The 24,678-nt window shown below is 30.3% G+C and overlaps 2 protein-coding genes across 3 annotated transcripts in view; both read left to right on the top strand.

The window, feature by feature from the left end:
- LOC112694494 (myocyte-specific enhancer factor 2-like) overlaps positions 1-24,678 on the top strand; it is a 90,193-nt gene that overhangs the window by 10,725 nt on the left and 54,790 nt on the right. The window contains exon 2 of one of the 2 annotated variants that reach the window (XM_025569971.1): positions 6,834-6,867. The gene's annotated coding sequence lies outside the window, so the exon portion shown is untranslated. Of the gene's footprint in view, positions 1-6,833; positions 6,868-11,709; positions 12,039-24,678 lie in introns of those variants that run through there. The other variant, XM_025569972.1, reaches the window with a different exon arrangement.
- On the top strand, positions 886-3,270 carry LOC112694470. The gene is made up of 3 exons (XM_025569932.1): positions 886-1,670; positions 1,756-2,061; positions 2,470-3,270. The coding sequence occupies exons 1-3, from the start codon at positions 1,368-1,370 to the stop codon at positions 3,268-3,270; spliced, it is 1,410 nt and encodes a 469-aa protein (XP_025425717.1). The 5' UTR covers positions 886-1,367.

Raw genomic sequence — 24,678 nt, 5'->3', positions numbered from 1 at the left:
AAATTGTGATAATTTTGAATTATAATTTTAAGAATTAAAAGTTAATCATAAAATAAACCATTTGGGTCATTAGATATGATGTTGACATTTTATATGTTTTATATTATTTAATAATGTTTTTATCACACCTGCAAAGCTATCATAAATTTCAATGTCCAGTAATTATTTTTTCTTTTACATATAATCTAGTATCTATTGTTATGCTATTTCGGATTATATTATTTCAACCCTGTTATTTAACTACTGTCTACATTTTAATGAGGTTTATGATTAAAATGTACTCTAAATTATACACGTACGGCTTAGATGTCAATGAACTCAACAATAACAATATATGCATTTAAAAACTTGAATTATGAACTTTTTTGATAACAATTGATAAAAATCTGAAAACTATTAAAAAGATTGAAAGTCCTTTAATTAGTTGTATTATTTTTATAAATCTTAAAGCAATAATCAATAAATTATTGTATGTAAAATTTTCTTTATCTCGTACTATAATTATAACTTAAATGTATATTGTACATATTTAATAATTATTTGTGATCGTAGTAACTCATAATTATTGAAACATAGAAATATAGGTACTTATTCGATCTCAGTATGCTTTTCCAAGACCCAAAATTAAAAGATTAAAAAAATAAAGGACAAATGTATTGATTGTATTAGTCTGGATGATATACTAATAGTATACTAATGAATAATCATGTTTTAAAAACTAAAAATAAACATTATTTTCAACACTCTATAAATAGCTAAAAAAAATATTTTAAAAATTATATCATCTATAATAAACAGTAAAATTAGCTTTCAGTGAACACTTCAAGTCTCTATGATTTTGTTAAAAAATTGGTAAAACGTACATTTTGCTGTTATTTTTTTTATTTTATACATTTTTGTTAGATTTTTCCTATAATTTAGAAACTTTTTGGAAAATATGGAAAATAGTAACTTTCAAAGGGTAGCCGGACAATTCACCGCATTTAATTCACCGCGGGACAATTCACCGCGTGACTATTCACCGCAATACAATTCACCGGGTGTACAATTCACCGCGGTACAATTCATCGCGGCTAAAATTTATCGTAACATAATATACACGTTCATATTATATACGTAGACATAGTCTCTTGAGTGATTGTAAATCTAATAAGACGTGTTCACGTAAAACTCGTTTTTGCTCTAAATATCTTCGGGTTTGACGTTACCAAACCTAAAAGCTAAATTTAAAAATATACAGAAAACATGTCATACTTAAATTATAATTGTGTTATATCTATTGGCCGTTTTGTACATTTTGTTTCAATCGTGTCCGGAACGTAAGTATACGTAATACGTCGTTAGTTTTTATTAATTAATTGTTGATTATGAATATATTATATATTAAAAGTGAACGGGGTAGAGATAAATTGACTTTTAAAGGGTACATTTATGTATACGAAAAATCAGGGTTAAATAAATCAATATGGAAGTGTGAAAATTATCAAAAAATGAAATGCAAGGGACGTTTACATGTAAGAAATGATGAAATAATAAAAGAACAAATTCACAATCATGTTCCGGACTCTGGAAAAATTGAGGTGAATATAGCAATGAATAAATTAAAAGAAAAAGCAATCGAACGACCCGACTTGAGACCACGTGCAGTTATAGGCTTAATTTCGACATCAGTAAGTTCACTTATTCAAAATATAATTTAAACGAACAATTAAAATGTTCTATACTGTAACTGTTATACTATTATAAATTCTGTAGTTGACAAGTTCAGCAGCAGCGCATCTACCAAAATTAACTTCAATTAAACGGACGATTCGGAGGATAAGAAATGAGGAAGAGACTATACCACTTAACCCAAAATCACTTAGTGATTTAGTGATACCCCAAAAGTATCGGTTAACAAACGATGAACATCCATTTTTGTTGCATGATAGTGGCCCAGGAGAAGACCGAATACTTTTATTTTCGACCGAAAGAAATTTACGTCTTATGAAAAACTGTAAGCATTGGTATGCAGATGGAACATTTTCGACATCACCTTCACTGTTTACACAAATATATACGGTAACATTTTTATTAAACTAAAGTTAGTTAGTTTAAACTTATATTCAAATAAAAGGTTAACAAACCAAAAATTCTTATCGTAAATCACGAATCGTAAATCTTTACATTATAAAGATTAGTCGTCCCGAACAATTGCAATTTCGTGCAATAAACGTGAAGTATTAGTATAATATTATACCTATACGTATAGCATCTATCACTTGTCATAATAATGTATTTAACCTGTTTTTACTTGATAAAGATAATAACAATATAATGATAACATAATAATAATTCCGTCTTCTTGGCGATACGCAACAAATACATACAATTATTATTATATGTAACAAAAGTTAGATTTTATCAAAAATATATTCATATAGAAATATATAGAAATTTAATAAATGTGTATATTATGATTTTTTACAGATCCATGGTATCCAATACAGTAATGTATTCCCGTCAGTTTTTGCATTATTGCCTAATAAAATGGAATCTACTTACTGTCGTTTATTTGAAGCATTGAAATCAATAAAAACTGGACTAAGCCCGGAAACAATAATGGTTGATTTCGAGAAAGCTACCATGAATTCCATCTCAAAACATTTTCCAGATACGAAAATTCGAGGTTGTTTTTTTCATTTTACCCAGTCTGTTTGGAGACATGTTCAGCAAACTGGACTTCAACAACAATATATTGAAGATTCAGAATTTGCTCTTCAAATAAGAATGATGACCGCTCTTAGTTTTGTACCAGTAGATGATGTTGAACAGGCTTTCAACGATTTGATGGACACTAATTATTATACAACACATGAAGAGCTTTTAACTCCATTGACAAATTATTTTGAAGACACGTGGATAGGTCGAGTAGACCGCAGAAATAGAAGAAAACCAGCCTTATTTCCAATCAGCCTATGGAACTGTCATGCTTACTTAAAAGAAAATATTCCGAGAACTAACAATTCTGTCGAAGGATGGCATAATAGTTTTTCATCAACATTAAATGTGATTCATCCAAATATTTGGAAGTGTATTGAGGCGTTCAAAAATGAAGAAACATTAAATAAAATTCAAATTGAACAATGTTTATTAGGTAATTCTACAGTAGTGAAAAAAAAATATAAGGACTTCGCTGCAAGATTAAAAACAGTATGTGATAGTTATAGAAATATATTAATAGAAGATTATTTAAGAGGCATAGCCCATAATTTTCAGCTAAATGTTTAATGTAGTTTTTTTTCATACATTTTTATAATTTTTATATATGTTATAATTTAATTTTTTTTAATAAATTTTTATAATATTTCTATAATTTTTATATATGTAATCTTATTTTTTACGAGTCCTATATTAATTATTTTATAAATAATTTCGCGCGATTAATTGTTACCGCGATTAATTGTAACCACGGTGAATTGTAAACGCGGTGAATTGTAAACGCGGTGAATTATGTGCGGTGAATAGTCGCGCGGTGAATTATCACACGGTGAATTGTCCGCGAACCCTTTCAAAGTATTAATTATACATAATTTTCTTTAAAACATCTTTTACAATTATGATGATCGGTGCAATATTTCTGGTGGAAGTCGTTTACATATACACACATAAACTAAAGTACACATCATGGTTAAACCAATAAATTCTTCGTTTTGCTCAGAATCTAAAAACCAAAATTTTAATTATTTGTACGAAATAAAATAAAACTTTTTTTTATACAACATAAGAATGTCCATAAATTAACTGTTTTAAGTACCTTTCTATAGCTCCAATGTGTGATTTAAATGTATTGATATCTAATTTATTAAATAATAAAGTGTGTGTACTATAGATTTACTGCTCTAAAATGTATTTACAGATAAAAGTGTAACCAACATCTTATGTATTGAATAAATCCATCTTGTCATATTTTTAACTTAAAGGGGTTCGGGAGCGATATCTTTCTTTTTTTTCCATTACATATGTAGATCGTAGTGTTTCCTATACCAAAAAGATTTAAAAAACGGATATGAATTCATAATTATGTTTACCTTAGTATAATTTATTCTTTATTTCATTTTATTCCTAGTTCTAAGTAAATTGATTATGTGAAATAAAGAGTTTTCATGGATAATATTCGTAAAAAAAATGTGAGAATGTTTTGATCTCAAATATACTTAACGTAAAATTGAAATCAGTTTTTAAAACCTTTGACCATCAATACATCGATCGATACTTTGGAAATATAAAACATCTACATTCTAATTTTGTATGATGCATATGTAACACACAGTTTCAGAAAATCATCTCATAAAATCAGCACAACATATAAATATGTTATGAAAACTCCAATGAGATATTACATATTAATATATATTATATAAAAATACTTGTAATTGAAAATAATTTGTTAATTTGTTTTACCATAGGAAAATTACTATCGCCACTTCTAACACATAGTTACTTAATATATAAGTTTTTTTTTTTTTTATATCGGGATATGTATGTCGCGTCCACTTGGTGAAATTGATGTTTTTTTACGATATATGGAAAATTTTCGACTTTTTCATGAAGAGGATAAAAGTAATATATATATATATATATATTATCTATATTGTGAAAAATTGGATTTTGTAAATCTTATGATTTGATATGACATTAAACAATAAAAGTGACAATTTTATTTCTTTATTTTGTTTAAATGATTTAGTTTATTTTAAATTTTATTATTTATTATTATTTAAGATTAGCATTTAATTTTTATGAAATTAGCTATATACTTATGGTAATTGGTAATTGTGTGGTCACGCACAATCGGCCTTTACGTAGGTATAAATAGTATGAATAATACATATAAAAGTAATTATTATAACATAAGATGACATAAGTATTGTAATAACAAAGTATTATTAATAAAAATAAACAAAACACATTAAAATTACAGAGAGTAAGGCCATATATCAACATAATTATAATTTAAACTATGCATTAGTCTAACAAAAGGATCATTGGATAAATAATTTTAACGGAAAATTGGAATTTGTAAGGTCTCATGGGATCTGGTATGGGTGGCAAGAACTCAAAAAGGTATACACGATTGAGGAGTCACGGTGCATCCATCTTACCATGAATAAATTTTAATAAAACTTGTGATTGATCCTTAGAAGTCCTTGAGAAAGCAAAAATGTTGACCATTTGATATTACTACAATTAATTACTAAGTTAATAATTAAATGTATGAAAGAATTCGAAAAATGTTATTTTACGCAAATGAGTGGTAAATATGGTAAATAAGCGCAAATTAATTGTAGCCGGCTAATTTTAAAAATTTAATATTTCACAATATGTATAGATAATATTACTTTTATCCACTTTACAAAAAAATCGAAAAATTGTCCACGTTGTATAGAAAAACATAAATTTCACTAAATTGACACACTTCATGAAGTGGATGTCCAATTCATGTAATTAGCGATTTCACTAAGTGAAGTGGATGCAACCTATATATGTATGGGCTAATTTAAGAACATCTTACTACCAACACAAGCTTTTACTTACAAGTGCACCGAAATTATTTTGTTATATAATTCATGTTGTTATTTGTAAAAAAATGATTGTACAGATAATTTACAGATTTAAAAATAAAATAATATTGATATATCTAGTTATAATTAATTTAAATTAATTTAAGAGTTTTCACGATTGAAAACGCTGTCAATAAATATTTAAACCGATATTTTGACATTGAAATTTTACAGAAAATATATTTTAATACTAATTTATTAATAAACGAATAGTATACAATAACACTTGAACATTGAGTATTTATTAATATGATGCTATAAATCTATAGCAAATTAAATCTAGAGTTAAATAAAAAAAACATTTGTTTGCGTTCGTAATAATTATTTACAATGAGCTTTATAATATAACGAAAATTATTACTACTAAACAAGTTTGAATTATCTTTCACATGGTTTAGTATTTAAAATAATATATATCACGTGGTATTGTGGTACCTACATGTTTATAAATAATCAAGTTTTGAATAATAATTTCCAAACAAATATTAATTACATGTAACGATTTCAATATATTTTAAAGCAGCTATCAATATAGAATTATTTAAAATAATCGTATTTAATCAATAGTATTTTAACAATTGTTTTCAATTTCAAGTTTTTTTTTTATTAAATTACAGTTTTTTTTCATTAATACTGAATCATAACGATAAAAACTATGACGTCTTTAAAGTTTTATTTATTTGTATAAAACTATTTTTCTATATATTACAATATGTCTCTAAGTTTTTTTTGGATCAATATATATTTTTATTTTGCCATTTATGCGCAGTTATTTATTTAAATATTAATCTAAATAAAACATAAAGTAATCAGTTAAAAATTAAATTGATTTTCTTTATGATTCAAGTACAAGCTTTAGATAATTATGAATATGAATACCTATATTTGAAATGTGTCTTATAAATATATGATGTGCACAAAATGTAACGTTTTATCAAAGTTTTGAAAAGTTCTGTAAAACGTATTCATTTGACAAATTATTTATTTCTTATAAAATTAAATATTTTAATAATATCCAAGCGCTAATATTAATTATAAGTATATCTGGATTTATAGTTCTATATTATTCAGAATTTTGATTACTTAAAAATTATGAAAAAAACAATACAAATAATTTATAAATAACATTTTAATTAATATGCTTTTTATATTATTTTATATGAAATAAATGCAATTTACCATATTAGTTATTTATATTTAACATTTTTAAAGTTGATCTTTTTTTTTCAGATTATTAAAAAGTTTGAAGTATCTGTACTATGTGGTGAGTATTAATTTATTTAAATACTTAACAATATACTGTGCATAATTATTAACGTGTTATAAGAACAAATTTTCACATGCAGTGCCGCAATGACACTAATTTGTGTTCCTTCCGCGTCTAGGCGCTGCTGAAAAATTTTATCTTTAATCAATCGTACCCTAACTATTTTTAATTTCAATTACATAGGCCGCAAAAGAAAGGTTGAATTATGTGTTCAAATCAAAATAATTCAAATCTTGTTCAATCTCCATTAATAATTATTACAACAAAATGGTTTTATTTATTTTTTATTTTTACAAATTTTTCAATTTTTATCATTGGCCTCATTATATGCTGGGCCCTGGGAATGTGTGTTTAGCACACACACAACACATACGGTTATTGCGGAACTGTTAAGATTACACTTTTAACAAAATATTTTTATAAAAATATAAAAATCACTTAACATTAGTGTTCTTACCTTATACCTCATACATATATTGTTTTTACTTTATATACTCTGTAAATTCTTAAGATACATTTAATATGTATGTTATAATACAATTTCACAGACCTTGTCGAAACCGATTATTAGGTGTAATACTAATATGAGTAATTAGAATATTAGTTAATTGATCAATTAGTATTATAAACGAAAACATGAACTTTACTTACGCAGGCGATTATATTGCGTTATTGAAAACATAGATATATTTTTACGTTCAATTTCCCTATTTTGGTTCTCATAAATTTAGTATCAACTATTAATTTACTTTGAATGAGCTGACGAAATTGCCTTGAATGCGCGATAGTAATGACCATTGTAATGTTTTGATGTATTAACTATTAACCACAGATTGATTCTCATACTGCAAGTCGGTTCAAGGATTTGTACATACATTAATCAATTACATAAATTACTGGTGAATGTGTGTGGTAACTATAGTAGTATTTGTAGTAGTATTAAATGCTTGTATATATCGTGTTAAAAAACCGATTGTATGTCACAAGGAAATTTAGAAAATTTCTTTTGTTAAATTCGCTATTATTTACAAGTTTACTTATATTTTATAAATTATGTATTGTATGTATATATAATATCGTAAGAAAAATTTATGGAATTTTGTACATAAGAGACTGTTTTTTATGATGTCGGTACTGGCCTACTTAGTACTATTATAGGTTTTACTATATCTGTAGTACTTACTGTAGATAGTTTTGTTTTTAGTAGATTTACGTCCACGAGTTTGTTTACCTTTTGTCAAATTCTTACTCACTTACTTGTCAAAATAATAGTTTTCACTAACAATAAATACTACACTTATGGCAGAAAGCCACACGTGCTTTATTGCAATCTCTATCGCACATGTTTATGAGTGTGACAACGTATTATAATTTTAAAACATAAGCACAACAACCCAGGGTTGACATTTTACAGCAAATTTATAATAATACATTTTTAAATTAATAACAATATGAGGAAATCATATAAAAAACCATTTTTAACTAATTATATTATTAATAATTAATCTTATTAATGTTTTCGTAAGCCGTAGGTGTTCTAGTCAACATTAATACTTTTCTCCAAGTAACAGGTCTAGGATCATGGCTTTTCCTAAAAATTTCTTTCCATCAACCTTACCATTAGGTATTTAAAATAAACCATAGTCTGATGACTGAGCACGCATTTAAAATTTCGTAAAGTTTATTTATAATTTAATAAAATTCATAAACATTAATATTTACAGGAAATATCGAAGATTAAGGTTATAGCTACCTATTTATTTGTCTAACTTTTTATTTCTCCATAATATCCTTCCTCATAACAATTATATAATAACTTATCTGGAAAACTATACGAGATAATACCAAAACACAAAGATTAGTACAGATACCTAGTACTATTTTACTAAAAACTAAAAAAAAAAATAGTTATTTTTTAAAAAATTTAATAATAAATTTATATTAGGAAATTTAAAGCATTTACTACATGTTATTTTTTTATCATGTGGTTAGTAAAAAAAAAAAATTGAATATTTTTATATTAATGTCGGAAAAGTAATAAGTAATATCTCGCAGTAATACCATTTATTATGAATAATAATAAAACGATTTGTTCATAAATTATGTATAGTATATAAGTATAGTATGACTTACATTTAAATTTAACATAAGTATATAATTATCAGCTAGTGATTATTAATTATGTATTATACAACATTATTTATGAATATTGCAAAAATTTTTAATAAAAAAAAAAAATAATAATAATTTATTAAAACAACTAAATCATGAAACAATTGTAAAACATAATTAAAATGTGTAAAGGTCAAATATTATAAGTACTGATTATTTAAAATTAAATTTACGAAGTTTATACCTAAAAGAATATAAAAACATATTATATTAATACGAGTATATAATAATTAAATTAGCTTAATATTTAAATGTCAATTTTTAATCTATTAAAAAATCGAATGATAAAATTCTTGCATTACCTAATCAATAAGTAATTATTAGGTATTACGATTCATTATCTAATTAATTATTAGACTTTTTTTTTCAAGTATGAAGTAGAATCATCAATATTTAATTATTCTGTTACGTGTTGTTCAGATATATTATGCATCGATTATAATTAAAATTCATAAACTGTTAGGCGTTAAACGAATAATTCAATAATGTTTTTTTTTTTTTTTTTTAATTGTGCTTTCATATTTTACACTAAAAGGAACCTATGTGAATTTTGAATTAAAATCACATAGTACATTTTTAATTTGTGAATTAAATTCTGTACGTAATGTGTAATTGTATCACCGTAGAAGGCTTTTGATATAATTTTTTACGAAAGTATACTTATTTCTATTTCGCGTGCTCGAACGTTCTGGAAAATAGTGTAACAACGTGTACCGTTGAAATACTTTACATTGGAAGTTCAAAGCTCAGATTTGTGTCGAACTGGTATTCGAGAAAATAAAGCGCGTTGTGTAAATGAACTCTGGAATACATTCATCGTATTGAATATTGATAAATTTTTGGAGAAATCACTGGAAAATACTGCTGCGTGGGGTAGGGTTGGGGGTGGTTTTGACGTCTTGCGTGTACCGGCAATCAAAAGCAAACATCGTCTCGAAAGGTGAAAAGTTGGCGTTGCCGCGCGAACAGGGGACGAACGGGTCGGGCAACACGCGTGGGTAGAGACCCGGATAGGAGAGGCGATGCAACGTGGTTCGAAAAGAGCCCGACAACTTCCCCGCACTGCTGCAGCGTCGATGATCGACCGAGCTCCCAACAGGTGCTAGCATCGCGCGCTCAACCCATGTGTTTTCCTCCCGCCGAGACGACGACGTCCACGACCCACGTCGTGCCGCTACCACCACTACTACCACCTCCGCAGCATCAATTGCCACTGCCACCCGTACCGAGTCACATGTGCCCGCGACCACCACCGCGTCATTTGGCAGCCACCACCACCGCCGCCGTTACTTAAAACCACCGCTATGACGGTGCAACGGTGGCGACGGGGATGATGACACGTGCCGCTATCACCGCCGACACGGCAACATCTGTTCACAAGCGCACGTACACACACACACGCATACGCATCGAAATTCGAGTTGGTACAGTACCATGCAGGAAAAGGGGAGATTATATAATAATAATAATAATAATAATAATAAAAAAAGTGTTCACTCTACAGAACCGGTAGGATCGTGCGCGGGAGGTAAGGATAAACGTGTGCTTACGATTGGTGTTAGGGTAGGAGACAATGACGTACCGCGTACTTAAGATACCCGCACACTATATGAGGATTGAACAGCAGGTTTGGACCGTAGAATTGAACTTTTTGTCCAAGTCCTTGCACCATATACATACCAACAGTATTTATTATTCATTATTTATTCAATAGCGTTACCTAAAATTATTAAACTGCGTTATCATGATTCGTTTAAATCGAAGTTCAATTACTTAGTATTTAAATTGTAATTGCACATTTAATAGTTGTGATTTGTTCATTTAACCATATTCGTATTCCATTTGAATGCACTATATTGTATTTAGGACTGCTGCACCGGCCCACATGCTCACCTAATACATATTTCCACGGTCCAGGTCAAACATTTTCCGTATCCAACCTCCGGCACGCTGTGGTAGGCCGACGAGTTTGGACCGTGTACAGCACGCATTACAGTTTGAGACTGCAGTGCGGCTCTTTGGCCCTAACCCGATACCGTATGGTCACGTTAGGATTGGGAGGAGAAGGAGGAGGAGGAGGAGGAGGAGTAGGAGGAGTATGATGGGGGGGAGAGAAAATTTGCAACGGCCCGAACGGAGAAAAAAGAGTTACGACTCGGAAAAATGAGATTTTTCCCAAATAATGTCGGTGTTGTCCTCTGGCCCACCCCCATCCGTACCGTTCGGACGTGCGCGCGGATCGCGCAGCTGCGCGTGCACGTGAAAAGTTTGGGCGCGAAGTTCGCCGGCGGCGGACGGACGTTGGCGATCTGTAAAAATACAAGACGGCGGATGTGAGGCGCGCGCAGTGCGCGTACACGGACCGAAATAAAACCGCACGCCGGCGAGATATATTCGTATGTTCCATACCCCATGGCGGCGGCACGCGAACACACACACACACACACACACACATACATACACACACACATACGCGCGCGCGTGCGAAGACACGAGGCGCGCACGTATACACACGCACACGCGTACGAAAACACTCGACCGCGGCGCGGAGAGACGCTAACGCGCGCTATACTTAACTTTTGTATAAATAAATTGGTTAGTGCTAGGTCTTGAAATAAACCCCCGCGGCCGCCGCGTCCAATAATCATGATCGCCGGGTCCCCCAGTTCTTCATGAACAGCCCGGCAGCGCGGCTTCGGCACTTCGCGGTGCACGCGCGATCCTGCTTTTGGGCCTTGTTCGCCGCGCCAGTTCCGTCCACCGTCGCCGACCACGCGGCGCTGTAACTGGTACGCGCGCGTAAACACCACCGCGGGCCGTCCTCGTCCGTCTAACCGTGACCGCGGTCGCGACGCGTGATGAGCACCGCCGACCACGACGTCCGCCAGCGGCTTCGGTGGACGTGGTCGCCAAACGGCGGGTCCGCCGCGGTGTTACCGGCGCACCGGCGGAGTCGCCGACCGCAGCAGCAGCAGCAGCATCCTCGCTCGTCCCATGTAAGTTCATAATATACTTCGTCTCGTGTGCGCGTACTTGTTTAATCGTAGACCTACGAACGAAACGGTACTCAAAGAATAAAAAACGAGGGGAGGGGGGCGGACGTTAACAACTGTACCGTTGCATTGTTCATGTCGCCAACGCGTGTGTCGCGCGTGTGGTGTGCTGTGTAGACGACGTGTAATATTGTTGTGTGAACAGATGATTCTTCCCGGTCGTCGTTGTCTGTTATTATTATTATTTATTTTTTTTTTCCGTTTTTTACATCCTCGTCCTGTCTTTCTATGCTCCCGCCGCGCACGCTTTCCAACCCAAGTCTCTTCGGGGCGACATCTCGTATTATTATATCGTCATATTGCACCGGTTGCATCACGACCGGACGATCGGCGACACGGCGCGCGCGCGCGCGCGCGAGCCAGGCACCACCGGTGGCGTGCACACGACGCTTTTTGTTATTTTGAACTCGTGCCAGATCATCGGAAACGAATGCTCAGGGCACGGGGTAGCGATGAGTCGACGCACTTCTCGCCGTATGCATCGCGTCGTACATGGCCCGCACGTATTACCGTTCCGAGGCCCTGAAATGATTAAATCGTTACGACGAGAGTTAATAAATCGTACGGTTTCGGATACGGTTTATCACTTATCATCTGTATAGTTTCTCAATAAAAACCAAATAAAATAAAAATTGGGTAACCATGTACTTTGTCATTACGAAAACAGTTTTTAACAATTTTAATTTTAAGTGTCGACGCCCTTTTAAGGCACTCGATTTCGGCATCCCGGGGAAATTATCCTTTTCGTTTTCCCATTTAATACGCCTTGGAGGCTTCGGTATTGGTGAGTTGATTTTCCAAGACTCCGTTTATGTATTAGTCGATTTCCAGGTTTATTTAAAGCGGGTATGAATTGATTCCAAAGTATGAACGAACATTTTCGGCCTATTAGCGTTACCTAGAAGATACCACGAGCAGGTTGACCAAAGTACGAGGAATCTCCCAATTTTTTTTTTAAGCGTTTTCATATTTTGAATCTTGGTGACATGATAATTAATTAAATATGTATAACTAATTTTTAAGGTTTTCCAAAAACATCTTGCACGGTTTTCCTCTTTAAACAATTACTCAGCGTTTGCCGCCTAATAATACTTTCCTTAATTTTGTCATGGTTATGGTTGGTGTTGCTTTTGGCAATTTTATTACTGAAATTAAGTTTTAAACCAATCTTACAGCTACTTTTACTAAAGTCTAACTATCAGTATTAATGGTTTAGACTTTTCGCTTGTTATAAATTACATATTTATTCATAAATTGACATTATGAACTACGACACTACGAACTAATGTTGAACTTATAACAGCTGCAGTGGTACTGGAAAACGGGTATACAATTCTAGAATGTTCCCTAACTACAACAATTACTGTTTAAAATCAACTATCATAAACTCATAAAGGATAAAATTCAATAAAACACTGATTTTTTTTTTTTTTCGTTACTAATAAGTAGGGCGTAGATTTTTATTTAATAAAAAAGTAAAAATATGTATTAAATAACGTGAAATGTTTAACAAAAATATCGGTGTTTTACATTAATTTTTAATTACTGATTAATAATTATTCATCTAATCATATTCATTGTCTTCTTCGAAACAATTGGGTACAACGTACATTTGGAGATTTTAAAATTTGAGTGTACTGTTATTAAGTCCCAAAATCGACTTTAAGTGGAGCGTTCAACGTTAACAGACGTTAACGGGGCATATTTCATACTACATATATCAGATGATGTTAATTCAATATAATTTGAAGTATTTTCATTTTTATTCAGAAGAATATCTCTAATAGTTTTAATTTTTCGTAAACTAACGTTATTACCGAGTACCTAAGTAATTTAATTTATTTTTTATTATAGCTCGGAATTTTCCTTGAATATCATTTAATTTGTTTTCTGAATTTTTCAAGATCGCAAGACTTTCATTTATTGTTAGATTTGTGTTTTTTATTTTTTATTACTTTAACCAAGAAACAAAATTTTGTAGAAATATATGGTAAATGATTTTTCAGGTCATTTTTTTTGCATAATATCAGTAGCATGTGTAACAGCGAATGCAGTATCTGAATCAACATTTGAAATAACTTCTTTCATTTTTTTTTTAAATTTAATTCCAATATAATAATTTTAATATAAATAAAAACTATATAGGTATGAAAATATGAAAAAATGTACAAAACATGTAAATATTGGTAAATATTTAAAAATATGTAAAATAAAAAAGTCACATTTTATTCACAAAACAACAATAAAATACCTAAGGGAATCAACTCGTACTTATCTCATAATAGCCACGGAATTAATTCACCGGTATCGACACAGGTAAACATGTATCTGGGAATCAACTCATACGTCGCCAGAGGCTTTGTCGATAACATTAATCAAAAGAATTTTGTATACCAGCGAATGGTTAAAATATTTAATTGTTACAAATTGTGTTTATGACAATCGTTTTACTTGATCTTGTGTGTGAAATTGTTGACCGATTTAAACACTTTAATGACTGCAATACTCTTAAGTATAAATTACAATTGTAAGTGTCTGAGTGTCAATAAACATAATTTTCTTGATCACAATACGCACGTATTGTATTCTCATCACATTTTGGGTTTAGCGCACAAGTGAATGGAGGGAGGTGGATACTTTTTGATACTTAGTGTTCGTAAAATTTACTTTTAACTATATGTAGAAAATTGAAAGAATGTGTTTTTTTTAATGTTTTTTTTTCTATTGAAATATTTATTATACCCATTAATATATGTTTAGTATACAGGTATACTTATATATGTGTGCGTTGAAAATTAAGTAATTTATTATTTATAGAAAAAATCAAAATCTTATCACTTAGAAATTAAATTGTCGTTTTTGATCAGAGGTGGCTCCAGAGGGGTCCCTAGGGGCCGCGCCCCCTCCCAAGCCCGTACTGTATTTATAAAAAAATGTATATTGTTAACAAAAAATGTATATTCTAATATGTACTATAATACGACACGTACAAGTATGTAGATAGAGCCATAGAGGTATGACGGTTGAAAGAAGTTTCTCCACACTTCGGAGACTAAAAATCTGGCTTCGTTCAATGATGACTGAAGATAGACTATCAGCATTATGTCTAATTAATGTATAGCATAAAGTAGATATTCTATATCAAATAGATCATATTATTGATATTTTTGCCAATTTTAAAAATAGACGACTTGAATTTGTGTTGTAAAAATTGTTGTTTTCTTTTTGTTATAAGATTTTGTAAAATTATAACTTGCCCCCCCCCCTAACCAAGGCTCTGGAGCCGCCCCTGCTATTGATACTCATTTTATAGTATTCTTCTTATTTTCTTTTCATATAATTACCATTAGTTTATTATTCAAATCCCATCCATGGACACGAGCGTAAATACAGTAAATAATGTAATTAAAATCATTGTTTCTCACAAATATCTTGATTGTGTAATTTCGTCGACAATAATTTATTAAATGACGCAGTACTACTTAAACGAGGACTGAAAAACCTTTCCACTCCTACATAAAACGTCTGCGCACCGATATTTTGGCCTCTTCACCACCCTTACACGTGCCGTTATAATAAATTTTATAGCAGTTCATTCTGGACATACTTGTACGACTATATTATTTATACGTTTATTATATTACTATTTAAATGTTTTGATATTGTTAATAATCTGTCTTGGCATATTATTATGGCCGGTATGCATCGTCGCGTGCCGTCACCGAGGGGGACAAACGACTAAAATTTATTTATTCCTTTCTTTCCGCGAAGTTAACTGATGATCGGTGCAAGAGAGAATCCCTGTAACCTTGACGCAGCAAGTCCAACAGCGCATTGTTATGCGTTCGTCGTTGAGTCGTTACGTCGTTCTTTTATGCGTTCACCGACCGTTCGTTGGAGTGTGGGGGGGGGTACATTATCAGGCATAATATTTACTCAGTGTTTACGATGTCGTCCGCAAATCTTATTCATTTCGAAAGTAAAATACATAATATACGGAAAATCACACTCCAACGTAGTAAGTCTTCATTCTTACATACATAACAGAGATGGAATTACTCAACCTTCTCCCTCCCTGTTATCTAAAGAATGAATTCAAGTGTTTTTATCATAGATGTCAGGTATAAAATATACTTTAAATTAATTAAAATAATTAAATATGTCAAACTGATTAACATCGGGTAACGTGTTGTATCAAATAATTAATTTAATTTATAATTTTAAATTATTTACTATCTCTTTAAATTTTGACCCCCGTTATTCTTTTATTTATCAGAGGATCCACCCCTAACCTGATATATGAAATTAATAAAAATTCTTTTTTTTTATGTATCAATATTTTCGGATGACAGCGTTGAACATGTTTTTCATATACCTCTTCTAAATACTCCCCCGAGTGTCGACAAAAAACGTAAATTAATTTTAAAAATAAAACCCTGACACTAGGGAGAAGTCAAGTTTATTCAACTAGTATAATAAATGTATATATGTATAAGCACTTATAAACATATTGACGTTAATATTGAGAAATAGTAATTGTTTTTAGTCATCGATTCTAATGCACACAATATACACAATGTACATAATTAACAAGCCCTTTGTTCGGCAGAATAAAAAGTTAAATAAGAAAAAAAAATATATACCTATTACAAATTTTGAATTAAATTTATTCGTTTATCTGTAAAATATTGCGTTACTTCCATGGTTAATGCAGCAATAATCTTTCTAGTTTTTTTCAATAAAAATTCCCCTTTAGTTCAAAAATCATGATTAGATTTAACTACTAATAATATATTGTTATATATACTCTATATATAGAGGTTAGGCCCGTGTGTTCAACGGATATAGGCCGGTGAGGTGCATTCTTAACCTATATTCTAAATTCTTAAATAATATATAAATTACATTAACTACTAAGACTTAGGATTTCTGGCGTTTAATTTAATTTGGAAAAAAAATTATATTTTAATTTTCAAGAATAGTACAAACTATTATTTTAAAGTAAAATGAAAAATGAAAAATTATTATTAATATTTATTTATGTGATATTGTATCATTTATTTTATCTTTTTTTCAGTCGTATTAAACTGATTTATAATAATACAAATGATAAATAAGATATTTTTATTGATTCAATTAAACAATTTTAAAGTCCTTGACGTTAACTATAAATTTAGTAATTATTATTTTTTACTTATATAGAAACATCCTATATTTGTACCTATAGTTTTATGCCGAGCAAATGTTTAAAAAAAAAAAAAAAAAATGTTTAACCCGAAGTTAATTGTATTAATGGGTATGTCAGTTTAAAACTGATGATAGGATTATTTTTGTTATGAGAATATTCATTTGTATTCGTTTATAATAGACTGTGATTAAATCAATGATACTTAATATCAACGTATTATAATAACGTTAAAAACGTTAATGGCTTTTGTATTATTTGTACTCTCAACTATACTTTGAAAAGTATATTTTCCAGAAACGCATTGCGTTTATTTCATTTACGCGCATATTACGATTCACCAACACAATATGCTCAACTTGAAAGGTGTGCAAAAGCCTAATTGATTTAATTTTTACCGGCTTTTGCAAACGTCGTTCACGATTGCGCTGCTTCCGTCTGTTGCGCGAATGTGTTACCTTAGCAACAATGACGTCACTTAGTTACACCAACACTCAAAAGCTTATATATTCATATATATCAGTTTAATAATAATATGAATTTGAAAGTTTATATTATGTGATGTGCGGTTAACCATTTGATTTAGTGCAAACCACTGGTTCCCAACCGGTGTGCCGCGAGCGCCCTTGAAGTGTGCCGCGATAAATCTATAAATTGTTTTATAAATACGTATTTACACCAGCTTATTATCGATATTCTATGAAAACTGATCGAACTAATCATAGATACACATAATCATATTTTTTGTAAGTGTGCCCGTCGAAGCTGACTCGATCGATAGATTGTATTAATATATGAAAATCACAGGTGTGAACAAATGTAATAATGTTGTATATACTCAGTGGCGTAGCCAGGATTTTTAAATGGGGGGACTAATTACTTTTTAGGATAAGTAAGGTAAGAGAGGATATGAGAATTCAGCCTTAACCCCCCCCCTCACCATCTACCACCAAGTTTCTAAACGTAATTCAAGCATTTTAGTATAGTTTTAAAAATATTTATTAATATATAATTTATAATAATAATAATAATAATTTTGGTTTCAGTGTTCAGTCACTTGCTCCACTCTGACAGCTGCATCCTCTTAGGCGAATTTCTAGCAAATTCAGTTATTATTTCACTTTCATCGAATTGCTCTTTTTTATTTATATTAGCCATAGCTAACCCATTCAGTCTGTTTTCCGACATGGTGCTTCTTAAAAAATTTTTTTTAAGCGATTAAGTGCTGAAAACGTTCTTTCCGGAGTGAAAGAGGTAACTGGTAACGTGGCGAATAATTATAAAAGTATTTTAATGTTAGGTCAAAGATTAGTGTGATGAGAGAGTGAATCAAGAGCAGAATTCGGTTTTGGAATAGTATTTTGACTCCATTGTTGCCTCCATATGAACAGGTTAGCTCTGATTGTAGATGAGGTATCATCATGGAGATCTTGGACATATATTTTAGCAGTTTTTATAATATTTTTATCGTCATACATATTTAAATTGGCCGGAATAAGTCCTTCATGTGGCATAACATCAATAAGCCTTTGATTAAAACGAGCATCCATTGATTCTATTAAATAGTCCAGATACATTATACATATAAACACGACCCATGGGGGGCTATAGCCCCCTTAGCCCTCCTTGGCTACGCCACTGTATATACTTACCAATTTTTTTAAAATGACAAATTTAAAATTTTGCTGTTCATTGCCTTAGAAATTAAGAAAATATTTAGCATAATAAATGACATATTAGTATAGCCCATTAGCGCCGTGCGTTGCCATTTGGCAACGGAAATAGACCTATTTTTGGAAACTTCTTGTGGATTAGGAAATATACTTATCGCAATTCTGATGATTCGTATAGCTATACATATATATATATAAGTGTGTGTAGATTAAATCTCGTTATCGATATTTGGTTACAATTATAGTTATTATGAGATATTTTATTGTTTTATTTCTACAATTGACGCTGTTCGTGTAACATGGATATTCCTTTTGAGTAAGTAATTTTTATCATATGTTAAATAGATTTTTTTTTACTTTTTTTTACTGGACCCGATTATACTCGTAAATATTCTAAGCTATATATTTTTATAAATAATATAAAAATCATTTAAAAATTTAATTCAATATGCTTGACTGAATTATTATGTTGCCAAATGGCAACGCTAGGCGGTTATGGTCATTGAATAACTAATATTAGTATTTATTTTCAATTAGAAATGGTTTTACGCTGTCTGAAGCACTTGATATTCTTATGGATGAGGATTTTGAGGGGGATATTTTTATAGAACCACCCGAACCACATGTCGATACTGACGCAGTTTCAGGCGATGACGACGGGGGCGGGTAAATCATATAAGTTATAACTACATTTTTATTATTTTTTATTTTATTTTATTTTTTTTATTATTCATAGTATTGTCGACAATCTCACATCTCGTCAATTATTAGCCAATGCTGAAATACGTCTCCCAAACAATGATAGGATAGGATTGGATAATAATAATTTTGAACCTCAGAATATTTATCAACTTCACGGAGAGACTTCCCTAACTTCATCTACTACTTTACTACCTGACAAATTTCAAAAGTGGATTGCCGATCGAAAAAAATCTAAACGTAATCCAGACTGGATCAAAAGCGCTGATTTCGATATTGAAAGACCATCACAATTTCATACACCAGATTATTCCAAGTATCAACATTTATCTGTCATAGAGATTTTTGAAAAATTAATTGATGATGAAATTATTATGTATTTAGTCGAGGAAACAAAAAATTACGCGTTATTTTTAAATTTTTCCGACCCCAATATAACAGGTGACGAAATTCGATGTTTTTAGCAATTTTATACCTAAGTGGATATAATAATTTGCCATCTAAACGCCACTATTGGGATTCTTCTGATGATTTGAAAAACATAGCTGTAAATCAAGCAATGCGTAGAGATAGGTTTTTACAAATATGTCGATTTTTTCACTGTGCCAATAATTCAGAAATTAATCACAGTGATAGAGGTTGGAAAGTACGCCTTTTGATGGGAATGTTAAAAAACCGTTGTGTTAATAATTTTGTGCCAGATGAACACTTGGCTTATGACGAGAGCATGGTGAAATATTTTGGAAAACATAGCTGCAAGCAGTTTATTAGGGGTAAACCGATAAGATTTGGCTATAAAATATGGAGTTTAAATACGAAGGATAGATATTTAATCAATTTTGAATTATACCAAGGAAAAATCCAAAATCTAATACCGATTATGAACTATTATTTGGAAAAGCTGCTAGTCCATTGTTATTATTATTAGATGAAATTCCTGAAAATAAAAGAGAATTTAAATATAATATCTACATGGATAATTTATTTTCGGGTGCTGCTTTATTTTCATTTTTGAAATTACGAGGATATTCTGCAATTGGAACTATTCGTGAAAATAGAATTCCGAAAAAATATCCCTTGACTAACAAGAAACTTTTTAAAAAAAACATCGTGGTTATTTTGAAACGGCTATTGAAAGAAAAGATGGACTCTTGTATTTAAGGTGGATGGATAATGCTGTAGTTACTATGATTTCATCTTCATGTGGTGCACAAGAAATTGGACAGGTAAAACGATATAGTCAACAAGGTAAACGGAATATAATGGTATCAAGACCAAAATTAGTTTCAAAATATAATTCATACATGGGTGGTACAGATCAAATGGATCAAAATATAGCTTGCTATCGAATAGGCATTAGAGGTGAGAAATGGTATTGGCCTTTGATTACTTGGATGTTTGATGTGGCTCTTCAAAATAGTTGGATATTATTTAACAAAACAAGCAACAAAAAAATATCCCAGCTTGTGTTTAGAAGAGAGCTTGTAAATGTTTACTTACAAAAATATAAAGTCATTCCTAAAGGAATAGGGAGACCCACGATGTCATCATTTTCACAATCACATAGTCGTATATCCGATTCTATAAGATATGATAAAATAGATCATCTTGTTTGACAACTTGAAGATAAAAAAAAAAAACGGTGCGCAGGAAAAACTTTTAAATCTATAGTTCCGACAATGTGTTCTAAATGCAAATTAGGATTGTGTATTGATTGTTTCATGACTTTTCATTTGCCATAGTAAAATATCTATAATCATACTTTTTATAATTATTTTATTATTAGGTATTATTTTTATTAATTTACAATACAAATATTCCCAAAGTTTTTTGATATTTTGATTTATTATGTACAACAAATAGATTGAATATTTTTTTTTTTTTTTATAATTATGTTTTATTCATTGTTTAGATATTTCAAGGTGCTTTATATTACGAATACATTATTATAAAGAATGTTTTTAATATTATTATTATTATATATAATTAATGTTTTGATGTTCTGATGGATTTTATATGAGAAATAATAATAAAAAATGTGTTATTTTGATATTATGCTATAAACTATATTATAAACGCCTAGCGTTGCCATGTGGCAACATCAAATTTTTCGGAATCCAAGTATACAATTTCATTTTTTTGAAAAAATAATAATAATCAAGTATCTTAGACAATAATTATTGAAAAAAAAACTTCGACGTTAATGGGATTGTATTATACTATAAACAGTTAATAAACCCGAACTCTTATACATATAAAGAATAACAATGATGACGACCTTCGCAAAACAACACTATACCTAAATACAGTGCCGGATTACCCATTATGCGGAGTCCGCGCCCGCCTTAGGGCCTCACTCAATAAAGAAGTCCTGTGATAAGGGAAAACTAAATTTATTTTTTATTTAATAATACCTGTATTTTATTTACGAATTTACGAGACAAAAGTCGTTATGAAATATAATACGTATTGAGTTGTAGATGTATTGTAGATTATACACAGTAATAATAATAAAATTATTTTGAAAAAAATAGAAATAATATAATCTTAAACAATTTTCGTGCAAAAAAAAAAAATTAATAAACATGACTTTATTTATTAATAATAGTATTAATAATAGTTGGTTATTATTAAAGCTGTTTGTTTTAATTATTTGATAGTGATATTCAAGATGTATATAAAAAATAATTTTGTAGGGCCCAAAAGTGTTTAATCACTTAAATAAAAATAATAATAATACTGATAAATGTGTGTAAAATTGTAAAAAACAATTTCGGCGCCCTCCTGAAAATGGCGCCTTCGGCGACCGACTAAGTTGCCTTACCCTCGCACCGGCCTTGGGTAGAAGTGTTAGTATCGCTCATACTCATGGTAATGAGCATTTCGCCTATTATATTTAATTGCCTATTTAGTCGGTGTAATTGAGACAATGAAAATAATCATAATACCTGACCGCTGGGTAAGATAAGAATGATACACGCAATTGCTATCGGAAGCTATAAATGGGATGAGACAGTACGTAATATACGTGTTGCACGGACGGACAGTGAACACGAACTGAAATTATATACTATTGATGTTATGGCAATTAAAAATTTATGTTTATGTACGATTTTAAAATGAATAACTAAATTTGTATTTTTATTTTAAATGATCTAATATTAATTATTTAACTTATCAATGAAAAACGTGTAATAGGAAAAATGTCTAATAAAATCAGTAACAGTCATAAATCAATAGTTCACTTTTATATAACTTTTATACTTTTATCTTACTAATCATCTAAACAAGCAAATTCTATATCACTACTATGAGTAATAATATTAAAATTAATATGTTGTAAGACAGTATGTATTTATAATATGTGCGTCATTTTTGTTATTTAAAATATTTAAAAACCTATAGTGTCGATAAATATCAATATTGAATATTAATATGAATTGCATTAACTGTAAACGGTAACTATTGGAACTTGTCGATATGGTTTTTCGTAAAATTTAGCTTTATCTAGTCAAATACCAAGGTTTTATTCTCATTAGAAAAACAATTGGTTGCAATTTTGATTATTTCAGTACTTCATTGATAGTTAAATTATAAAGTTTGTTGTTTTTTTGTCGTTAAAAATTTTAATTTAGAAATTAAACATGTATATTCTATCTATATTTGGATATATAAATGTTTCAGTTTAAAATAATTATTTATATATATGATTTTTATAATTAATTCATATGCATAAAACAAAAATCTTCAGTCAAAAATTTGATCAAACTATCTATACCGGAATGAAAGGTGCAATTTAATTGGCTCCCTACATTTTTTTTTCAAAAATATTTGGTTTTAAAAATATTATTATATGCATTATACATATTATAACCTAAGCCTCATTCATAATCAAGAATGATCAAAATAATTTTTCAAACGTGCATATTTTCCACGTATTAGTACATCATTCATAGAACAAACATAATAATATTTGTTATAATATAGTGATAGTTCATAAAACTAATTGTACTTACAAGCGCGGCCAATCCTTCCATGTTGATAGAATAATAAATAATGATAATTATAACAATAATCAAATTTATATTGAATCACATCATGACATTTTTTTTCTATCTTTAGTAGATAATTTGCGTCGCCAACGGTTGATCAAATTTAATTCTAATTTTGACGCCTCTCATGCGCCCTTCTGATTTTGGCTCCCTGTCCCGTCGCACACGTCGATCGTATCTAAAACCGGCCCTGGATATTGATACAATTGAAGTTACGTGAGATTCGTTTAACAAAAAAAAGACTATTGGGATGTAGATATACTGCACCAAAGAAAAATTTTACTGAGAAGATGTTAATAAAAACGAAGATTTGTTTAACACTACCTACTGGAAATAATAGTGACGGTTAAGGATTAAATTTAGACCAAACGTTTATAATAACCCCAATGCCTTCATAACAGTTGCTAGTAGAGCTATTCATGTTAAGCCTGTACACAATGAACTTGTTTAAATCAAGTAAAAACTTACTGATTTCAGAAGTGAACAAGTTTCATTATGAATCATTACATTGTAATTGACAAATACCGGAAAAGTGGATTTACCCAAATCAAGTTTAGACCTAAATCCATACATATTTTGGTAAAAAATATTTAGATGATTAATATTATATAATACATATTTGTATTATATGTATTATAATTGAAGACACTGGCTTAGGATAGATCATTATTATAAGTATCGTTATTAGTGTAACCAATTACATTTACATTTGATGGGTTCTGAAAAAATACATTTTTATAAGTGTTTACTAACAAAAATATCAAAGTTATGAAAAGTAGTATTCAAAGTTGACCTAAAATTCTTACAAATATCTATTAACATTTAGGTATATTAATTAATATTAAATGAAACATGTAAATATGAAGAAAGAATGAAGTTCGATGTGTGAGAAGTTAGAGTAATAATGGGACTGTGGTATTATTGTGGGCAGTGGCGTAGTTACGGGGAGGGTGTAAGGGGTTTCCACCCCCCCC

The sequence above is a fragment of the Sipha flava genome, unplaced genomic scaffold (genome assembly GCF_003268045.1).
Source record: "Sipha flava isolate LNK unplaced genomic scaffold, YSA_version1 130_pilon_pilon, whole genome shotgun sequence".
Lineage (NCBI taxonomy): Eukaryota > Metazoa > Arthropoda > Insecta > Hemiptera > Aphididae > Sipha > Sipha flava.
Note: the sequence above shows the minus strand (reverse complement) of the source record. Positions and strands in the feature narration are given on the sequence as shown.